This window comes from Pelobates fuscus, chromosome 2 (genome assembly GCF_036172605.1).
Source record: "Pelobates fuscus isolate aPelFus1 chromosome 2, aPelFus1.pri, whole genome shotgun sequence".
NCBI lineage: Eukaryota > Metazoa > Chordata > Amphibia > Anura > Pelobatidae > Pelobates > Pelobates fuscus.
In genome coordinates, this window is record NC_086318.1 from 371,229,533 (window position 1) to 371,253,331 (window position 23,799).

Consider the following 23,799-nt stretch of genomic DNA (forward strand, 5'->3'; position numbering starts at 1 on the left):
AAACGATGATACTGTAAAGTTACTGAACATTGGTGAATAAAGTTTGCAAATTAAGAAGACCAGTGAGTGCCCTTCTTCGAGTGTATGCATTCTTAAAAGGCTTGAGGAGCATCTTGGCAAGTAAAACTGAGTGAGTGTAGGACTGTTTTTTGAGAAAATATCTCTATATCTCTATCTCTATCTCTATATATATATCTATATATATCTATATCTATATCTATATATCTATATCTATCTATATCTATATCTCAAAAAAACACATACATATATATACTAACTAATTCCAAATAAAAAAGGCCACTTCAGCCCCTTTGTAGGTTAATAGTGTAGATTATGGTGCTTGAAGGTTACTGCATTTTTCCCTCAGTTCTGTGTCACACTGGTTTTGAGATGTTCAACAGAAAACAATGATACCCCACTCAGCTATGGCCAAGACCCCTCCCTCACCTTTCTGCCACTACAGAAGGGCAACGTGGAACTTTGGTGCTTATAGTGTCCTTTAAAAAGATGAAGTGGCACCTGAATTGAATCCTACAATTAAAATCAAAATTTGGCAAATCAATGGAAATTTGATTTAGACTGTATATAAAAATTAAACTCTACTAAGGAGTAGATGTAGGTGTGTAAACATTATCACAATACTACATAATCCTTATGGATAGATGGATAAAATTGTACAAACCAATTTAACAGAACAATCAAAACCACACTACTGTATAACAGAAAGCCTTTAAGTTCATGCGCAAACCATCCAATATTGCCCCCAAGGAACTTACTGTTGGTAATGAAGCTCATGTTTATAGGAAGCCAGAGCTGCAAGGTGGAATCTGTTCTTTGCTGCAATCAACTCATTGTCCAAGGCAGTCGTGAGGTCCAAAAGGTTAATTCGTTCTTCTAAATTGAAGTCAAGGCTCTGAACACATGAAACAAACCGATCACTGAATATTATCATGCTTTGCGATTTTCCTTCTAAATAAAGCATTATAGTAAAAGGGACTCGACACTGGAATAGTCAACGAAGAATAGTCAAACTGTGCAAATAATAAAAACTGTCCAAGTATACTCAAAGGTTCATGTTCATCCAAAATAAAAATCAGAATTAAACTGTACCAACAATATCATTGGTCATTATAATAAGGCAGTTTCAAGTACATGTATCAAACTTTAAAATTGATACAGAATTTTATGAAAAGATCATTTGTAAAAAGTTCCCACCATTAATAGGTCTTTACTGTCTTCAATCCCTTCTTCCTCCCAGATGATCATGATTTGCTCAGGATTCCCAAATCCAGTTCCATCATCAATGCTGGTGAAAAGGTGGATAGCTCCACAGCTGGATAGCAGGGAAGAAGTGGCCGTTTTCCGACTACTGTCCTCTGCCGACTGAAAGAAACATATTAGTGACCCGAGTTGGTGCTCAACTCATACACACAAAACCATAAAAAAAAATTTTTTTTAAAATAGACTTCAGTCAAACAACGAGTGTGTAAGCCTTCCCTGGTTTAGACAGCATATTTGAAATTAATTTCAACGTAAATGGCGTAAATTTGCTGTCTTTAGATTAGCAAAACTTGACTCCATGAACAGGTGGATCAGTGCTGCAAGATGCAAATGTTATTCCAACCCTCCAATATTCTACGGAAACTCTGCATTGTGTTTCTCATGTGAGATACCTTTTCCTACATTCTATGGTCTAGAACAGGGGTGCCCAAAAGGTAGATCCCCAGATGTTGTAGAGCTACAACCTTTAGAATGCTTTTAGAATGACAAAGCACCGTGGAAGTTGTAAATTTTAAATAGGGACTAGAACACTATAGCATTAGTCATACAAATGTGTATTTCTAACAATATACAGTATTCCTTTAAGGAAATTGGAAATATCAGATAGGGATATATCCAGATATACAATACAAAGACTAAAAGTAGATCAACTATTAATATCAGATATAAAGAAAGCACGTACAATTAAAGGGACATTACAAATCGCCAAAACAACTTTAGCTTATTGAAGCAGTTTTGGTGTATAGATCATGCCACTGCAGTCTCACTGCTCAATGTTCTGCCATTTAGGAGTTAAATCACTTTGTTTATGCAGCCATAGTCACACCTCCCCTGGCTGTGACTGACTGCATAAAAACAAAATGGTTTATTTTTTTAATCAGATGTAACTTACGTTAAAAGTTTTTCTCTCTTGCTTTGTAAATTAAACTTAATTACATACAGGAAGATCTTGCAGAGTCTAGCAAGCAATTAACAGGAGATAAGAAATTCTAAATTAAACAGAATTTACAATAAAGGAAGTGTGAACATTAGAGGACTCTTCAAAATAAGTATTTAGGAAGGCTGTGCAAGTCACACGCAGAAAGGTGTGACTAGGGTTCATAAACAAAGGGATTTAACTCCTAAATGGCAGAGGATTGAGCAGTGAGGCTGCAGGGGCATGTTCTATACACCAAAACTGCTTCATTAAGCTAAAGTTGATCAGGCGACTATAGTGTCCCTTCAAATATCAGTGTATTGTAATAAAATTAAATAAAGTTTGCTCACCTGACAAAATGCCCATGGCCGCCTCTGCTGGAGCGGTGTCGAGGAAAACGGCAGAGGAGCATAGTTGAACAATCCCAACTGGAACTCCACAAAGCTAACTTTGCCATCTCCATCCCGGTCCAGCTTCTTAAACAAGTCTTCAATTTTCTACAGAAACAATTAAGACTTCATCACAAAAAACAAAAACAAACACAAGCACACATACACATAACATATAGTACACTTCTACTCCCTAGTGCAGAGGTATCAGGCAGTATCTAAGCATCAGGGGGAAAATAATCCACAACATCAGGAGTGCTGAAGGTTGCCTACCCCTGCTCTAGGCTCTCTCTACAGTAAAGGCTCCACAGCAGAGTTTGACTGGATGTACATTCTAACTGCAGTCAAGGTGCACTTTGTGGCTTAGGTTTTCTTTTTGTAGTGAGAAGACATGTCTTCACTCCATAAATATTATCAGGTCTAGAACCAAGGCAAAACTCCCTCCTTGAGTATATTCATGCTTACAATGAAGGCAAGATTAACGTTTTATTTGAGGTAATAGGTCCATTGCTTACAGAAGTATGACAGACACCTAAACAGCTAATTTTAAAGACAGAATAGAATCTCATAAAATGTTTATATACCTCTTTACTGAAGTCTTTAAGTCCAATGTTCTGACACACGGTGGCAAGCTCCTGTAGGTTGAGGTATCCATTACAACCCACACCCAGCTCCTCCCAGATGGCCCGTACCTGGTGTTCCGTCATGTCACAGTAAAGGCTTGCATTTCTTCCTGGACTGGCAAAGAACTCAGACTCCCATACCCTTAGTTGACCTAGGACAAAAAAAAAAAAAAAATAGAATTTGAAGCTCAAATACAGGTTTTTTGTTTTTTTTTAACATGCAAACAGCTATCTTTGTGATAACCTCCCTCTGTCATCATTACAGTTCCCAAAACACGAGTAATAAATATCAAAAAGAGGCAGTGTAAAACCTAAAATGTGATGGCTTGGAATGTATAAAAAAAAAAGTAATTCTATCATTTTCCTACACGCCACACATTTTTAAATGATTGTTTTAGGAGAGAGGTTAAAGAGCTATTAGTATTTTGCAGTCCTCTTTAACAAATCCACAATTTCCTTATAATTGCCATTTGTACATGTTTATTTGTGTAGAAAGAGCTGGATTGTCAAGCAGGCCAGTTAAGCCTAAATGCAGGAATTTAAAGAATTAGGGGCTGTTTGGCAGTCAGCAAGTTAATGGAAAAAGTAAATGTTTTTTTGTCAATTGCCCCAGAAATTCATGGGGGAGCAGGTAGTCTATTTCTACAAGAAGACCTAAATGGCACAGATTTCAGGTAAAACGAAGTAAGTGAATGGAGTGCCTTTACTTTTTCTTTGTCTATATGAAAATTCTTTAAAGGACCACTATAGGCACCCAGACCACTTCAGCTCAATGAAGTGGTTTGGGTGCCAGGTCCCCCTAGTTTTAACTCTGCAGCTGAAAACATAGCAGGTTTACACTGCAAGGTTAATCCAGCCTCTAGTGGCTGTCTCCCTGACGACCACTAGAGGCACTTCCGCGAATCGCACTTATTTGACGCTGGATGTTCTCACGGAACTCCAGCATCAAAAAAGATCCCCATAGGAAAGCATTGAGTAATGCTTTCCTATGGGCGGATTTGAATGCGCGCGGGCGCCTCTGGCCGCACGTGTGCCTTCGGCTCCACTCGGAAGCCGACGTCGATGGAGGAGGACAGGTCACCAGCGCAGAGGGAGCCCGGCGCTGGATTAAGATAAGTAAATAAATGGTTAACCATTTATTCGCTGCAGAATGGGGCCCTAGTCACAGTTAGGTGACTAGGGCTCTATAGCGTTAGAAATACATATTTGTATTTCTAACGCTATAGTGTTCCTTTAATATTCTAAACATACAATATTTATTATTTCAATAGCCATTGTGCTGAAGTAATGGATAGAAAACGCATGAATTTTAAGTTATTTTTCTTTAAAATTATTCAACGCGTTCCACAGGATGAGACTATGTGCACCATAGCACTTAGTGTGTCAATAACCAGGTCTCAGGTCAAATATATTAAGGCTAATAATAGCCTTATACGTGTGTATGTGTTACTTATAAAAATAAACCCAATACTGTATAACGTGCAATATAGCTCACTTATAAATATTAATTAAACAAAGGGAAAAGGTCACTGTGGATTTGACAGGCTGGATATCTTAGGAGACCAGAGCAGAAAACCAGCATCATAGAAAAGGTACAGTATGTATAGAACACAATTATATTCCTTTAACACCAAAAAGGCATTCTTCCAGTGTTCCCACACGATTTAGACTGCAGTCTGTGCATCGGCATACGAACCAAAGAAAATCTGGAAAGACGGGGCAGTCTTTCATAACAAATATGAGCTCGTTAGGCAGCATATGTTCGACCGTGCAGTTTTCTATAGGCAAAATGATACACTGTCACTGGGGAGGCTATAAGTAGAATGGGCTATAGACAGGTTAAGCTACCCGATTTTGGCTTTTAAAGGAACACGTTTGTATTCCTATTTTCCAATTTAGATTATTTATTTACCTCAGGGGCAGCCCAATAGTTTCCTCTGGTGTGCCGTGCACCAATCCTCCCATCAGCCTGAGCCAGTAAACTAGTGCCCTGGAGAAATCTTCCCTTTCCTTAAAGGAGCAGATCTGCATGCAATACCTCAGGCATTTTCAGGTCAAGAAATTAGTTAATTTCAAGTAATACTCATATTTAAAGGTCAAAACAATAGAACTGAGCATTGCACAAATGTGGCTATTTTGACCTAAAATTTTAAATTTGCACTTCAGAAAATACCCTAAACCATATCAGTATTATTCATGGTTGGTAAGAAACAGAGTGTGTTGGCAGATAAGAACCACCTAGTCTGCCCAATTTTCTAAATACTGTACTGTCATTAGTCCCTGGCATTATCTTATAGTTAGGATAGCCTTATGCATATCCCACGCATGCTTAAACTCCTTTACTGTGTTAACCTCTACCACTTCAGCTGGAAGGCTATTCCATGCATCCACTACCCTCTCAGTAAAGTAATACTTCCTGGTATTATTTTTAAACCTTTGCCCTTCTAATTTAAGACTATGTCCTCTTGTTGTGGTAGTTTTTTTTCTTTTAAATATAGTCTCCTCCTTTACTGTGTTGATTCCCTTTATGTATTTAAATGTTTCTATCATATCCCCCCTGTCTCGTCTTTCCTCCAAGCTATACATGTTAAGATCCTTTAACCTTTCCTGGTAAGTTTTATCCTGCAATCCATGAACCAGCTTAGCAGCCCATCTCTGAAGGCGCTAAGTCAACACACAACACTATAAAGTTTACAAAATCCCACATTTCTTTGAGGTAATTCAACACGCAGACCAGATGAACATATCATATGATGAACCGGGAGACTATTAATCATCAACCGTAGATTTCACAGTGCGGCTCTCCAACTCCCAGCTGCAATACAGAACTTAAATACCCCAACGATAAAGTTAAAAACATCCAATTCTCCTACAGTTTAACCATTGGAATGCAGTGTTCTGCAGTTTGAACGGATCACAAGAATGAAATCAGCACTTTCTTTCCAGTAAAAATCAATAAAAATGTCGAAGAACATTTCACAACATCTGACGAATATATCATCACACGTACCTTGACCTTCAAAGTTTTCATTGTGTGGTTCCTTAGCACTCTCTGCTTCTTCATCAGACTTAAGGCTCTGCAGAAAAAAAATTGAATAAATCACATGTGCAAAAGATTTAGTCTAAAAAACTATCCAAGATGGAAATACTCATTAGAAGAAACACAAATGTGCCAGGCAAGAAGGAAGGGGGTGGGGGGAAACATTAAATCCTCTGCAGAGCTTAGAATGTGCGTTAACCTCCCAGACTAGCTGACAGCCAAAATAAATACAGAAATACCACGGCCTCATTCAGTCTGAAAATTTGATATTAGCTGAAATCCTAACAGCCCCCAACTGGTTTTTAAAACGTCAGAGGCCTTTATTTAAAGTAAAATATTAACAGGTGGTTTAAAATGTAATATTTTCCTCCAGTGAGCTGCATACGACACACACCAGTACACAGATCCAGATAGATATTATCTTACATAGAGGGTGCTGGTCATTATTGAATTACATCTCTTGACATTATCAGGGGCTGGCTGAGGAAGATGAGAGTTAAAGGTCAAAAGCTAAAGTGTTAAAATAGTTTCAGAGGTGGAGACAACAGAGAAAAAAAGATTTGCTGGATTATGCACCAATTAACACATTCATAAAAAAGACACACTTGAACTGGTATGAAATCATATGTTTTACATAACCTGTTGTCATAAATTGGGTTAAAAAAAATAAAGGAAAATTGCAAATTAATATAAATAAGTATGTTCCAAAATATTCAATAAAATTAATTTAATAAAGATTGATTTTGAATGCGTAGGAGGGGGAACAGATCTGTCTAATACTTTAGCTGTTTTGCAACTATGGAATGTTTACTTCTAAAATACAATTAAAAGTGAATACAAAATACAAGAAAATTTACACTCCATTCATTTTTTTTAAAAAAAAGTAGGAGTAAATTATTGAAAAATTCTATAATCTAGCAACTATAGTCCCACAAGATATCCCTGTGTATCTTACAGTACAGGGTTATTCACTAAAATGAGAACAAACAAACACACTTTCCCAAAAAATAAGACATCCCCCGAAAAAAGCCCTAGTCGCTAGTTTGCTAATCTATATTTGTGGAAACTTCCCCAAACACAGATTTGCTGGATTCTATGCCGTGGTAAACAGGTTTACGTTTTGGGTATTCCCCTGAACGTAGTAGACCTGTTTTCTAGCACGCTTGCGACTGTTTTTCCCTGAAATAAAAAAATAAAAAAATCACCCGAAAGTAAGCACTAGTGCGATTTTTGGGAGGGGGGGGGGGGGAGGATTATAGAAGAACCGGTCATATTTTCAGGGTAAAGACTGTGTGTGTGTATATATATATATATATATATATATATATATATAATATGTTAAATTACAGTGCCAGAAGTGTCTTCCTCTCCTCACTCTTTTTGCATTTTTCTATTCATCTTTATTTAAAAAATAAATAAATAATTTTTCTATTCTTCTTTGGAATAAAATTTGAAGGATATTAAATTAAATTGCATATCGCTGTAAACATTTGACTACTGTCTACTGCTATGTACCTCTGCAGACCCTTCAATAAAAAAATAAAAAACATTAATGTAAAACTAAATAAAAACAACAATTTTGAGGTCAATTCCAGTCTGCGTTGCCCCTTTAGAGCGCTCATGTAAAATTGCTTATTTATTGTACCCTCTACATAACGATATAAAATCATTTTTTTTACCAAACAAAATTCTAAAAGGAAACATTTTGACCTCATCGAGACTCAGCAATAAAAAGGAAGAAATGAAAGCAAATCTGAGTAATCGGTCCCATATAAAAGTATATAAGAGTACAGGGTTTGGGATGTTTAACCAGTGAATCATTCTCACCTCCACGCTCTCCAGAGAGGACGACCTTCTAATTTGACCTTTCCTCTTGCATTTGACATTGTGCTGCTCCTGCATATATTTGTTGGTCTCATTTTCAGCAGCCTCAAATTCAGGTTGTGTGCGTCGCCCGTACCTCTTCGTGCCTTTTACAAACTTTGGTTTCACTTCATCTGGGATCACTTAATGATGAAAGAAATACAAATAGGGAAATAGAGCTGTATAAATATCCTCCCTCGAAACCCACCATCAAAAAGAGAAAAAGGGTTTTTTGTTTTTTTAACATATGCTTAAAAGGAACACTATAGTGCCAGGAAAACAAACTTGTTTACCTGGCACTATAGGGTTATTAGGTCCCACCCTCCCTTGGAGCCCCCTCCCACTGGGCTGAAGGGGTTAACACCTTCAGCGGTTATGCTGTTTGTAGCCACACCTCTCCTGGCTGTGACTTACACAGCATGCATGAAAACAAAACGTTTTTATCCCCTGCTCTGCTAATTGAACTTAATTGCATACAGGAGAATCCTGCAGGGTCTAGCAAGCCATTAACAGTACAGGAGATAAGAAGTTCTAGATTAAACAGAATTTGCAATAAAGGAAGTGTGAACTTTAGATGACTCTTTACAGGAAGCGTTTAGGAACGCTGTGTAAGACACATGCAGAGAGATGTGGCAAGCGCTGCATAAATAAAGGGATTTCTCTCCCATATGGCACACAATTGAGCAGTGAGACTGCTGAGGCATGATCTATACACCAAAACTGCTTCATTAATCTAAAGTTGTTTTGGTGACTCTAGTGTGCCTTTAAGATATAAATAATTAAATAATAAAAGCACTAATGAAGGCAGAACAGCTGATAGTGGTGACCTACTTCTAGTTGTGCTTGGATAAAAATTACACAAAAGCTACCAAAATCAGTTTTCAAATTTATTTGGATAGACACATCCAGAACATATAATCCATATAGCCAATTCCTGTTAAGCTAGGATTACAATTTTTCTTTTTACTGTGTTTAAATATGTGACACTGGGGAGGGGGTTGGGCCATAAATCACAAAAATGTAAGTTTCCTAAATATTCACTGCACATCTGAATGTTCTGGCACAGCGAGGGCATATCATGCAAATGTAACCTGCACTCTGCCACATATTCAGAAGACGTGAGGGAATAACCGAGCATTCATGCACATATTATAACTGAAGAGCAGCAGAGGTAACTGTGTTTTCTACTCATCCCAGCTCCTCTTTCCCACCTCATTTAACGCTTTAATAGCATTTATTGGCATGAGACAAGTGGAACCAGGGAAATGACAGTTCCACTTTAAAACACACATTAATTATATATATATAAATATTTATATACCTGGTTCTAAGTAGCTACTTTCATCCTCAGAGATGCTGATGTCAATTGTGGAGGACAACACAGCCACAAAGCCTTCTTTAAACTCATCAAAGTTGACCTAAAAGCAATAGAAAACTAGATTACAAAACAGTCTTCACATGGTTACAAGTTCATTTGTGGCTCTCTCTACAACATGCTGTAGTGGTTATGGTGCTTTCCCGATGTAAGAAATCAGAACGTTTAATAACAGATTTGCTTCTAAACTAGAGTCCACCAGGCAACGCTCCCCGCTTCCTGTTATCCAGAAGTACTCAAACAGAAATTCTCAGCTCTAAGCTAAACCTGACAATCGTAGTGATCTGCTGATGCTCTGTCCATGACTTGTCCTTGCAATGCAAGGCTTAGTTCAGAAGCACTAACGGAAGCTCTTAGTAGAAAGCTTTTGGGCTCTCACTTCCTGCTGAGAGGAGGCAGGGAGCAAAGCCTGGCAGAACCCAGGTAAAGAGTCACCATAACCACTATAGAACAAGAAGAGCAGTCAGAGATTAAGTGTTATTCCAGAAAAGTACGCAACAACTGATACAATAAAAAATATGGACTAGAGTAGACTTCAACCAGGATACTCTAAAAAGTACAGAGTTGTAAAAAGGTTTACCGGTCGGCAACATAGGGAAAAAAAAAAAAATATATATATATATATATATATATATATATATACACACACACATACACACACACACACACACCTTGTCATCAGTGACCTTAGACTCGGACTGAGGCCAAGATCTATATATATTTGAAAGAATTAATTTATTGTTGGGTTAGGTTGTTTTGCTATTTAAATCAATACGTATCTTACACAGACCTGTGCTACCTACAGCTACAAAATTATTACTAGGAACGTATTAAACAGAGGAGTGATTAGGTTTAGCCGTGAAGCTGAATTTAAGGTCTGGTCTCCATTTCATGGCCATTAAATATTTATATAATACTGAGCCTTGCATTCTTGTCAAACAATTCAACCAGACAAAGCCGATTGTATTTGGATAGGAAAATCAAGATACTTTACTTGCGCAATGTTATTTTTTGCACAATTGTTAAAACCTGTGTTTATTTTGCTGGGATAAAGAAGTGTTTGCGCTTCTCAGTACTATATACACACAGTAATGTTTTTAAAAGGTTGTTCATTGTTGTGCCGACCACATCACACGCAGGAATGTAAATAGCTACAATATCCATTCACACAAAGTAATAGTGCCGACAAAAAACCAAAACAAAAATATTACAAGAACACTGAAACCACCATAATCACAACATGCTGTAGCGGTTATTGTACCAGGAGATCTTATCAAAAGCTTTCAGCTCAGACTTCAGTCTGCAGAATGACGGAGTAGTGCTCGGTGAACACCAGATACAAAGTGCAAACGTGGCCAAATTGTGTGACAACTTAAAAATAGTAGTGCCAGGGCAATCCTGGCACCATAACCACTACAGCGTAGTAGTCATGGTGCTTGGAATGTCCTTTTAAAAAGGAACATACCATATTCCTTTATTATTATTATTATTATTATTATTATTATTATTATTATTATTCCCATTCAACCAATCCCATGAAATTGCTTGCATTATCCATTTCTAAAATGATATAATTATAAGAAGTTATACAATTTTCTCTGCCTCCAGGTAATGGTCACTACATATTATTAAATGTATGCGAGAACATAAGTGGATAGTAAGAGTGCCCCCTGAACTACAGATATTATACCCATTAAGGTAACACTTCAAGCACCATAAGCACTACAGTTGTCTATTTTGCCAAAGAGTGTCCTCGTTCCCCCTCCCTCCATTGTAAGGATTCAAACAGTTTTAGATTTGAATACAGTCCAGTAAGGGCACCGCAAATATAGGGTATATCAATATACCCACTTCACAGTGTTGAATTATAGCAAAATATTTAAATTAATGAAAAAAAAAATAGGTGTATCTTACCCTGGCAAAAATATCCTTTCCCAGTAGAGTCTGTAGGAGAAGAGGTAACTGGGCATCTAGATGGAGCTTGCGGCACAAGTCTGTCAGCTCTTCTTTGTCCAGGTACCCAGTGCCCGTGGTGTCACAGCTGTTAAATACATCTTGAAGCTGGGATACATATTTGTTCTCCTCTTCCTGGTCCATCCCATAGCAACCTGTAGGGTACCTGTAATATCAGAACAGTAGAATGAACACACCCTGCACCATAAACAAACCCAGGGCCAGGGTTTAGGTTTGTACAGATTACAACGTGGGTAACGTGGAAGTGGGATTACTCATAATCTCAACACGAATAGAGGGGGTGGGCTTTGAGTGACAGATAGTTCGTAGTTTTTGTCAAACTACTCAAAAACCAGAGGGACCTCACCCACAAACTCTTTGTGCCATAAACACTAAGCGTCAGATTAACTGCATTTTAGAGTAGAGTATCGCTTTAATAAGAATTTTTTTTAAATCCTGTACATATTAAAAACTAGGTATTGCTATGCACTTTTTATATGGCTGCTGTCTGTCAGGTTTCTGTATCCTTTAGGTCACAAGGGCTCTTTTGTTTCTGAATAAATATAAATTTATGACTCTATATACACCTAGCAATAGCAGGACAATATTTCTTTTAGATTTTTCTTTTTTTTAATTTTTTTTTTTTTATTGGAATGTTTACGTAAAAGTTTGGATGGCATTTGTGTGCACACTTAAATGTAAAGTGCTATGGAGGGAGAGGGAGAACACAGTGGTACTTGTATCCAGCATTATTTTTTTGTAATTTTTATTTATAGAGCTCCAACATATTCAGCAGAGTTTTACAAAATAATATATTATTGGCGATTTTTGACAGGTGGGACCCACGATGTGATGTAAAATGTGTAAAAGTCTATGAGAAGCAATGGCTTGGAGCAGACAGCAGGTAAAGTCAATTTGGACGCCCACTACACCGGAGGTAGGGAGAGCAGCAACAGCATTGAAGCCCCAAGCTGGAAACAAGGAGAGTAATCTTTATTAGTTTTTTTTTTCCCCCAAAACAAGTGGGGGTGGAGAGAATGGAACCTAAATCCAGAAAAAAAAAATATTTTTGGGACTACAGGTTCCCTTTAAGATAAAGTTGTTTTGGTGCTCAGAGTGTCATTTTAAAAACAGAACATAATATATTTGACACTCTTTTTTTTTTTTTTTTTAAACAGATTTGTTGATTTTATTTTTTTAGAACTGGAAGACAACGCTGTAAATGTTTAAATTGCGGAACAGGGATCGCTGGATTGACGACATTTATTACCGGTAGATTGTAAAATAATATATAAATCAAGCGTTTCTCAGAGATAGGTTTGTTGCACTGTCTAGCTGCCAGCACTGCTGTAGCACAACCTCCCTTATGCAACTGCAAAGGAAAGGTTATCAGTTTGTATTGGGACAATGACAGGCATTTCTCAGCTTATTAGAAAACAAAACAGCCTGGCTGGCTGCCCAAATAGATACAGGCTATAACTTGCCCAACAATTTATTTGGATAGACATTCTTATGATCAGTTATTTATAAATTTCTGTAAGCTCTAACAATTCAGAAGACCAATAGATACTCCTGAAGGTTTAACCTATCATAGCTGGAAAATACATATTCACGTTAAGGTACAGCCAGGTATGTTTTATATAGCATTACAGCGTAACTGTACACAGAACTCAGACTTAAAAATTAAAGGGAACATATAGTCTCGAAAGACAGCTGCTAGCATGCTTAAACCTTTAAAGTAGAAATTGCCATTTAAAAAACAAAAAAGCAAGGTTATTTTATCAAAACAACCACCCAGTAGGAGGGGGGGGGGGGGGGGGAGAGGTGAGAGAGCCTGGCACTAAACCCGATTAGACGCCATTTCTAACTGCTCCAATACCCAAAACACAATCCACCATCCACCATCCAACTCCGCACTCCCAATTTCGCTCCCAGATGCCCCAGGGCATCACAGTGCAAATACATAATTAGACACTAGTGCTGTGAGGCTGGCACTAGGACCATGCAGAGAGTGCTTCAGCAGTGCTCCCTGCATAGTCCTGTAGTTTGGTGACTGGCCAGACGGGCTGGCACTCCCCTTCAGTGGTCAGGTCAGCTCCTTTTCTGGGTAGACGTGCACATTATTGGCGTTGGCAGTGATGCCCCCCTCAGAGCCCGCCGCCATTCTGAGGTTTACAGTTACATGCATTTGCAATCCTGATACAGAATACCTATCCAGCTTCTTCTGTCAGAATACATTGCACTTCCTGTGTCCATCCAAACATCTGTACATTCCATTCCGTGCTAGTCACTTTCCTTCGACTGCTTACATGCAAGATGAAGTGATCATATTGTCAATATGATCCTAGGTCATTAATGGAATTTCTGAAAAGTGATGAACTAAACCCAGCAAGGGTTTATGAGATAACTTGAAACTCCATTAAACAAAATGAGATCTTGAGGTCTTGATTGGCTGAGCTACTTCCTGGTTCAGTGAAAGCTTAATGCACTTCATTAAAGGACCACTCTAGGCACCCAGACCACTTCAGCTTAATGAAGTGGTCTGGGTGCCAGGTCCAGCAAGCTTTTACCCTTTTTTTTATAAACATAGTTTCAGAGAAACTGCTATGTTTATTCTGAGGGTTAAGCCAGCCTCCAGAGCCTCTAGTGGCTGTCTCACTGACAGCCGCTAGAGGCGCTTGCGTGCTTCTCACTGTGAAAATCACAGTGAGAGCACGCAAGCGTCCATAGGAAAGCATTATGAATGCTTTCCTATGCGACCGGCTGAATGCGAGCGCGGCTCCTGCCGCGCATGCGCATTCAGCCGATGACGTCGCGAGGAAGAAGAGGAGGAGGAGTAGAGCTCCCCGCCCGGCGCTGGAGAAAGAGGTAAGTTTAACCCCTTCCTCCCCCCAGAGCCCGGCAGTAGTGGGTCCCTGAGGGTGGGGGCACCCTCAGGGCACTCTAGTGCCAGGAAAACGAGTATGTTTTCCTGGCACTAGAGTGGTCCTTTAAATCTTATATAATACATTAATAATTTATGTACATTCAATCCTCCAAGCCTGAAGTGTCTCTTAAACTGAAACAAACATAGTACTTAGAAAGCTTAGTAGCACCAGCTGGATGTGTTATTTAAAAGCCAAGTCTTATGGCAGGAGAAGTCATGCATCGTTAATAGGGCATATAGTCCGGAAATTCCAAACGCATGGTTATATGGTGTTTTACCAAATACAAATACAATTCAAACAGTGAACTACAGTGCAATGAGAAACAAACTGCAACATCTAGTAAAAAAATAAAGGGGGGGCGGGGCCAGACCGCCAACACGATCAGACGTGCTCCGTCTGAGCTCCTGCTTCTGGGCCTGAGAATCGGTGCCAACCGCAACCACTGACCCATACTGGTGCCCACGGCGATTACCAGCAGCTAGGGTACACGGGGATACCACTCTAGGCCCTGCCTGGCACTCCAAAGCAACCCGACAAGGCCCGAAGCGCTCCGGAGCTTGAGCCAGGTAGGGACGGATGCTCTCCCGGGTCTCCGACCGGTGTCTCGCTTAACCCCCCCCCCCTCTGGACCGGGGGGGGGGGGGTCATCCCGGTCCCCACCCAGTGGCCACAACAACTACAGGCCTACCAAGACCCAGCAGCGTTGCTACCACGACCAACAGCCTAAACATCTCACCAAAGATGGCAGACGCCATGCATGCCGAAGGCAATGAGGGGCCCTATCACAACAGCCCAGCGCTCACAACGCAAACCGCTTACAGGTACAACCCAGCCAGCCACCCACATCAGCCAAGGATAAACCCCCAGCAAGGCGCCCTGACCCGACACTTACCGCCCGGGAAGCAATTTTGGACTCCTACTCTAGCCCCAGGGCAGGCCCGAAACAGGAGGGTGAGGCGGGGGCACAGCAAACCAGCACCTGCACTGAACTGGAACACACCGCAGACACATAGGCGAACACCTACACTCCAGACGTGCAGGGAAGCCGATCTCCCATACGAAGAGCCGAACACCACTCTCTCACCAGCACAGAAAAAGCCGCAAAGCACAGAGACAGCCGGTTTACAGCAGGACCTTTACAACACCCTTAGAGGGCATCAGCACAGCGGAGAAACAAGCATCAGTCCGGCTACACTACCCTACCGTCACCTCACCAGCGGTACACATGGAAGCGATGGACAATGCTATTAAGTCAAAGCGTGGCATGGGATAACAGCTAGTACAGAGCTCCATGAAGCTGGACACCACGGGATAATACACTCCCTTACCTGATTCAACATGGCTATTGCAGTAACAAGCAGACCATTGACACGGACGCTATTTGATACACCAGAGTAACCTGGAATATAGCTGTATTTTGTACCATGTCTTTGCTTAGCTTAGCTCACAGTTTACGTGCAATATATGATAGGGAGACCTTCTTAAAGGCACATACACCTCTGCCTCCCTGACCACGAGGTTTAGCTTGCCCCTGGGTCACACATACACCACACCACCCTGTTAAAGATGTGCAACTAGTTCTTACGATGGCCGCCTTGCCAGGCGCAGTCCTGTCATCCTGTAACCCACTGCATTAAGCTTTAATCGCACCATTCTATACAGGTCAATCCTGAATTGCAATGTCAGACACCGATCGATATGTTTAAACATGGTTAATATCGTCTCATTTAAAAATGTGCATATAAATCTTTCATACACTTTTTATGTAAGCAATGAATATAAGCGTGAGGAATGCCAAGGAATGCCATCGGGGTACCCCACGCGTGTTGTACGGTTTTCAAAAAATATTATTATCATTCAGTCTAGTTAAAGTACGCTGTAGGAAATTCGTAGATTAATTGATGGAAATTTGTTGCTGCAATCCGCCTTACATAAAAAACTGAAAATAGAGTCACCTCTAGTGTATCAGAAAGAAGTATATAAGGCAGCAGTCCCAAACAAGGACTCCCTTACGTGTCCTTGAAATAAATGAAAAGGGCAAACTGGCGCAGTCCCATCCTTTTGATAATAGGTCCGCCTTACATGTGTTTTTTTTTTGTGTGTGTTTTTTTTTTTTTTAAAGGTTTCATTTTTATTGTAAGGTGCATACATGACACAGGTACAGAGGATTGTAACATACTGAGAGGCATGGCCAACAGGCAACGTCTAGGCATGCAATATTTCACAACTAGTTTCGGAGGTTGGAGGACATAAATATCGCTGTATGTACGTAATGCACCCTCATGAGATCATCGGTCTTATGATGGGGGCCTTAAGTGCGGAGCAGCGGTTGCGCCTTACTTGTGTTTTAATGCAATACATGGGGAATAAATTGCATACTATTGATTTTTATTTATTTGGACCAAAGTTACTGGTTTCCTCTGCATTGTTCACTCCTCACTAAACCTTCAACTCAAATAGATAGTAAACAGTTTAACCCACTAAGGCAAGAGGACTCCCAGGGCCTTTGGGCACCATAACCACTACATAGAGAAAGAGAGAGTGAAGAGTTGCACAGCTGACAGTAGGAGGATGTCTGGAATTGAAAATTAAAGTGGATACAATTTAATTATTAATATTCAAGATACACAAGAATACACAAGCAACGTATACCCTTAATGGAAGCGAATTAGGGATAACACACGAAAAGGACTTGGGAATTGTTATAGACTACAAACTATGCAACAATGTGCAATGTCAATCAGCAGTGGCCAAGGCCAGTAGGGTATTGTCATGCATTAAAAAGGGCATTCATTCTCGGGACGAGAATATCATTTTGCCTCTTTATAAATCACTGGTAAAACCACATATTGAATATGCTGTGCAATTTTGGGCACCTGTTCTAAAGAAGGATATTATGGCACTAGAAAAAGTACAGAGGCGGGCTACAAAATTAATAAAAGGAATGGAACATATCAGCTATGAAGAAAGGTTAACAAATTTAAACCTATTTAGTTTAGAAAAACGTCGCCTGAGAGGGGATATGATAACATTATACAAATATATTTGAGGCCAATACAAACCATTGTGTGGAAATCTATTCACAAACCGGACTTTACATAGGACACGAGGTCATGTGTTTAGACTGAAAGAAAGAAGATTTTGTCTAAGGCAAAGGAAAGGTTTTTTTACTGTAAGAACAATTAGGATGTGGAATTCTCTGCCTGAAGAAGTGGTTTTATCAGAGTCCATACAGATGTTCAAACAGCTACTAGATGCATACTTGCAAAAACAGAATATTCAAGGATATAATCTTTCAATGAAGGGTAATAACTGCTTGATCCAAGGATAAATCTGACTGCCATTCTGGGGTCAAGAAGGAATTTTTTTCCTAGCTTGTTGCAAAATTGTACTTCAAATTGTTTTTTTTGCCTTCTTTTGGATCAACAGCAAAAAACAAATGTGAGGAAGGCTAAACTTGATGGACGCAAGGCTCTTTTCAGCTATGTAACTATATTCTATAGAAACAGGACCTAGTCTTTTCCTAAAGGATCACTATAGGCACCCAGACCACTTCAGCTTAAAGGGAAACTCCAGTGCCAGAAAAACGATCCGTTTTTCTGGCACTGGAGGGTCCCTCTCCCTCCCACCCCCCAATCCCCGGTTACTGAAGGGGTAAAAACCCCTTCAGTGACTTACCTGGGACAGCGGCGATGTCCCTCGCCGCTGTCTCCGCCTCCGCGATGCTCCTCCTGGTGATTACGTCGGCCGGTGGGCAAGACTAATCTCGCTCACCGGCCGAGGAGACCTAATGCGCATGCGGGGAAATGCCGCGCATGCGCATTACGTCTCCCCATAGGAAAGCATTGAAAAATCATTTCAATGCTTTCCTATGGGGAATAGAGCGACGCTGGAGATCCTCACACAGCGTGAGGACGTCCAGCGACGCTCTAGCACAGGAAACCTGTGCTAGAAACTAGGAAGTGACCTCTAGTGGCTGTCTAGTAGACAGCCACTAGAGGTGGAGTTAACCCTGCAATGTAATTATTGCAGTTTATGAAAAACTGCAATAATTACACTTGCAGGGTTAAGGGTAGTGGAAGTTGGCACCCAGACCACTCCAATGGGCAGAAGTGGTCTGGGTGCCTACAGTGTCCCTTTAATGAAGTGGTCTGGGTGCCTGGTCCAGCTAGGATTAACCCTTTTTTTTTATAAACATAGCAGTTTCAGAGAAACTTCTATGTTTACAATGAGGGTTAATCCAGCCTCTAGTGGCTGTCTCATTGACAGTCGCTAGAGGCGCTTGCGTGCTTCTCACTGTGAAAATCACAGTGAGAAGACGCCAGCGTCCATAGGAAAGCATTTTAAATGCTTTCCTATGCGACTGGCTGAATGCGCGCGCGGCTCCTGCCGCGCATGCACATTCAGCCAATGACGTCGCTAGAAAGGAGAGGAGGAGGAAAACTCCCCGCCCGGCGCTGGAGAAAGGTAAGATTTTTTTTTTAATTTAATTTTTTTTTTTTTATTCTTTATTTTTGCAGTGCGTATATTGGTTACAGGCATACATATGGTACCCCAACGGCATTCCATATGCAGGTTTCAAGACATTAGCTACAGTGGGGGGTAGATAGACAATGCACTTTTTTTTTGTTTTGTACATATCACGTTATTATAGCAAGCTAATAGATGTCATTTTGTGGCATAACATGTGAGGTCAGACTTACGAGTAGGTTATGTATTCTAATATAACATTAGAGTATTACGCGTTTGGTGCTCCAGCTGTTTTCACCGCTAGTATAATCAGTTAATGCTGTAGGAGCATAAAGACAAGCTTGACTAAGAATTACAATTTGCTGTACTAGAGTTAGCATGACAAAGTTAGACGTTTGCTGGCTATAGTCATATGAGTGTTTGGTCTCTGATGAGTCGTTTGGTCTAGTGAGTTAAGCTCTATCTTGGTCTACCCCAGGCGCCCCCACAGAGCATGTGGAGTTTTGTGTGGTTAATCGCTGTCAGGCCTGGGGTCTACGTGGTTAACACTGATGGGGGTATTTGTCAGGGCTTATGTGTGGCATCTTTGTCTGCATTGGCCTGTTTATACCAGAAGTTGTCAGGTTGTGATGTCAGGTAAGTCAGAGTGTGTGTGTGAGTCAGTGGATACCGTTTGTTTCAGTGTTTGCAGGTACGGCATTATAGAGTCCATAGTTAGTGTCCAAAATTAGCTGATGCCCAGGCTTGGTTGTGTACATATAGGTCTGTAGGAGGCCCGGCTGCAGAGTTCAATGAAGCACTCTTCAGAGCCCTGGGTAATCCCGGGGGCCTGCTTCTGCGGCTTGTGGTTTTGAGTGCTTCCACTGTGGGTCGCGGTCCTTCCCTGTGTGGGAGTTGTCGAGGATCCGAGTATGATGGTCGGGTTACTCCGGCGCCATACCGTGTCTTGAGAGGTATCGCTGTGTGTGCCCTCACCTTGTGGGCAGTTTAGGTGCCAGTTTGGGTTGGTGGCTACTAATGGTGCGGAGTTGGCACCGATTTTCCGGTCCAGATCCCTGAGCTCAGACGAGACACGTCTGATCTGTTCGGCGGTCAGGCCCCGCCCCGAAAGGTAAGATTTTAACCCCTTCCTCTCTCCAGAGCCCGGCGGGAGGGGGCACCCTCAGGGCACTATAGTGCCAGGAACACTAGTATTTTTTCCTGGCACTATAGTGGTCCTTTAATTTATTGATACTGGTCACAGAGAAACATGCCAGAAGGAGAAGAGACGAAGAAGAAACAAAAAAAGAAAACAAAAACACACACACACACACACACACACACAGCTTGCACTCCAACATAATAAACATGTGTTCAACTTAATATTAAATAACAACCAACAAGAAACACACAATACATCCAAAGGTGGTTGCTGTGAGATGTTAATGTAAGACACAGCATGGTGAAAGGTGTGATTGTCACTTTGTCAGCAGCTGATACTTTACAAAGATATATATAAAGCCAGTCCATTCCCATTGCCTCTCCAGTCAAGTATTTAAAAATCACATGATTGGATGATTCAAGTTAATCAGTAAAGCAAAAATCCACAGCTTGTCACCTGTGACATCATATGCAAAATGACTCAAAGAGCCAGCTGAATCCCAGTTATTAACTACTAATTCTGGAGCACAGCATCATTTTCTTATATGGCAAAGGAGATTTACAGATCCAGACAGTCTGAGAATTACTAATCTGATGCCATCTGGTCACCTTTCAAGATTAAATTTAAAATCCTTAAACAGAGGGACACTCGACAGAGCAAACAAGAGAATCTATACTCTCTCCTCACGTTTATGAATAGTTTACACCAGTCTACGGCAGGTATCAAATTTACAAAATGACATTTTGTAAAGTTTTTACAAAATTGCATAGAAATTAATATTTACAAAATACAATGTCAAAATCATTGATAAAACATGCCAGAGAAAAAAAAATCCCTGTCTAATTTGAAACCTATTAGAACAGAGTGATCAAACATTAAAGGGTTACTCAAAAGACCACGAACACTTCTGTGATTTTAAGTGATCATGGTGCCTGGTGTCTATTTCACAAAGAAACACTACACATACAGAGGTTAACTTCTCTGCTTCTGGAAGTGTAACTCCATCCCTGTCAAAATTATTGGGGCATCATTACCAGCCCAGAGCAAGAGTTCCGGGTGGCTAATGTTAATTCTGTGCATGCTAGTCCTTTGGGATGAATACAAAGCTGTAGGTGTATAATGTCCCTCTGCCCCCCCCCCCCCCATAAAATAAAAGTTTCTAAATCTTGAATAACTTCCCTGATTCCAGCACCTATGTCCCTTGGCACGCACTAGGGTTGGGCTCCTCCTCCATTGACATCAGCCGATGGGGATTACCTAATGAGCATTCGCGTCAGGCAGTGATCCAAATGCTTTCCTATGGTTTTTTTTTAACACGCTGTATGCCCCAAGGAAAAGTGTGAGGACGTCCAGTGACGTTTCACGGAGTCGCACTCTGTTATACTACAGGACAGACTTAACACTTTAATATAAACATTGCAGTTTGCATTAAAGTGGTTTGGGTGCTTATAGTGTTCCTTTAATTAAACCAATATCCTACCTCTAGCGGACTAGGTAATCTTTGATCAGTGATTAATTTATTGCAGTACTTTTCTCTTATCTGTTTTTTTTATTCTGTGTTATTTACCCATTTACCAATGATTGTTACACAGTTTTGTAACAGAACTTTTATACATTTGTATTGTTTAAGTTTTATAAAATATAAATTCACAAGATTTAGAGAGTCATTTAAAAAATAAAATAAAACAATACCCACACACACCATACCCTATATTGTTAAAAAAAAAATACATTTTAGCCCCTCCCTTTTATCCCCCCCCCCCCCAAAAAACAAAAACCAAAACAAAAAAAAAAAACAGCTTTATCCCAGGTCCACCCCATTGGCTGAGATCATCAAAACAGACAGACAATCTCAACAAGGAGGCTAATGCGCACCTGCGGCAAAGTTCCGCACTGACCAATCAGCATCTCCTTAGAGATGCATCTCTATGGGGAAAGTTCAGCACCTCCATGAGTGACTGCCATTAGAGGTGTGCCTAGACTGCAATGTAAACACTGCCTTTTTTCTTTATATATTATATATATATATATATATATATATATATATATATATAAATTTTTGTCATTTTAAAATGTCATCCATATACACACTTACAGAAATAGGTTTGAAATTTTACAATAAATTAAATATTATACATATTTTTAATAAAGCCATATTTCACACAATTATACATTAACTACAGTCAAAAAACAGAAAGTTACATACATTTCCTCTTACTTACAGTTCCACAAAATGCTACTACCTAAGAGTGGTTATCAATAGGGGGCGGGAGGGGGTTTTGAGTTTTAAGACTAAGATATCTATTCCATGGGGCCCAGATCTCATCATATTTCTCTCTGGATATCTTGTTTATTGCTATCCCTGCTTCCATCCTGCATTGATAATCCACTTGTATACAAATATCTTGCCAGATTAACAGACCCATACTTCTCCAATTTCTAGCCATAACTATTTTAATTGCCATAATGATGTGAATCATAAGGATTTTTAATTTTATATTGACTTTTGGCATATCTAAATGGAACAGGAACGTTTGAGTCGTAATAACAGTTTGAACGTTCAGAATAAATTCTACCAAATCTGATAAAGTTATTTTCATAGGTTTCAACTCCTCACAGTCCCACCAAATGTGAGAGAATGAGCCTAGTTCCCTGCCACATCTCCAACAATCTGGTAGAAGTGTGGGTTGAAATCTATGAAGGCGAGTGGGCACCAGGTACCAACGGTATACAAGTTTAAAGTACACTTCACGTATATATCTTTTTACTAATTGTAGACCCAAAATCCAATCTTTAACCGGGAATGAAAAATGGAGTTCTTGCTCCCATTTATTCGTTGCTAATGCTTTATCTATTTGCCTTTGGCTTCTTATAAATTGGTTAAATCTGGATGCAATTTTTTTTTCTATAATGGGATGCTATAAATTGATCAATTGGAGAGGTTTCAGAAAAAGTTTTTCCCATAGTAAAAGATTTTATTCTTAAATAGTTAAATATTTCCAACACGGCCTTTATTTCTGAATAGGCAGTGTTTACAGCAAAAAGCCTGCAGGGACATGCTATACTCTCCAGAATAACTACATGAAGCGTGCCTTTTAATAATAAGGTCACCTTTGGAAATTGAACTGCAAAAAGAAAAAATTAAAAATTTAAGTTTTATAAAACCAATTGTGCACCAGAAAACTTCAGCTTTGAAAATCAAATGCCAAGATGTGGTGGAATCTCGGTAAAAATAAATTTAGTAGGCCGAGATTACCACGTGGCATGTGTACGTGCATATGCTGACGTATCGATCAGTTGGTTGCACGTGGCAAGATACGATCAGTAGTGTACGGAGCATGTGCAAGAATACAGGATATAGTATTCCCCCTCCTCCATTGTGCTGGACAAGCCATGCGGTCAAACAGGAAGTTAATTCTTATTTGTGTTGATTGGTTAAGAGAATGTGCGGGTGGAGCTTAATATGGGAGGAGTTATATGCCTATATAAGGAGCCTGCACTATTGTCCGGGGCTCAGATTTTGCTGTATTTTGGTGACGCTAGTCCCTCTGAGTCCCGATCGGTGATCCAATAAAGAATCTCTTCCTTCCTGAAGAAACCTGTGTCCATCTCTCTGTGCTTGGCTTCCGTCAGTTTCTCCGGTATCAAAGAGACATGACAGGAACACGTGGACCTATTGGAGATAGATATAGAACCCTGTTTCTCAGTAACTAGGCTTTTCCCAGAGGGGTGGGAGGTAGTCACATTTTAACCAGCATTCTGGCTTTGTGAAAATGAAACCACCAGGGAAAAGCAGGCCAACATCGCTCATATGTAATCAG

The 23,799-nt window shown here is 40.0% G+C and overlaps 1 protein-coding gene across 2 annotated transcripts in view; it reads right to left on the reverse strand.

Moving 5' to 3' along the window:
- The window catches only part of NINL (ninein like), an 80,670-nt gene that overhangs the window by 50,336 nt on the left and 6,535 nt on the right, over positions 1 to 23,799 (reverse strand). For both annotated transcript variants that reach the window (XM_063443709.1, XM_063443708.1), the window contains exons 2-9: positions 11,402 to 11,606; positions 9,434 to 9,530; positions 8,077 to 8,255; positions 6,220 to 6,286; positions 3,171 to 3,361; positions 2,548 to 2,694; positions 1,216 to 1,383; positions 777 to 913 (exon numbers count right to left, since the gene is read on the reverse strand). In XM_063443709.1, the coding sequence (XP_063299779.1) occupies positions 777 to 913; positions 1,216 to 1,383; positions 2,548 to 2,694; positions 3,171 to 3,361; positions 6,220 to 6,286; positions 8,077 to 8,255; positions 9,434 to 9,530; positions 11,402 to 11,584 (1,169 nt within the window). In that variant the 5' untranslated portion in view covers positions 11,585 to 11,606. The remainder of the gene's footprint in view (positions 1 to 776; positions 914 to 1,215; positions 1,384 to 2,547; positions 2,695 to 3,170; positions 3,362 to 6,219; positions 6,287 to 8,076; positions 8,256 to 9,433; positions 9,531 to 11,401; positions 11,607 to 23,799) is intronic.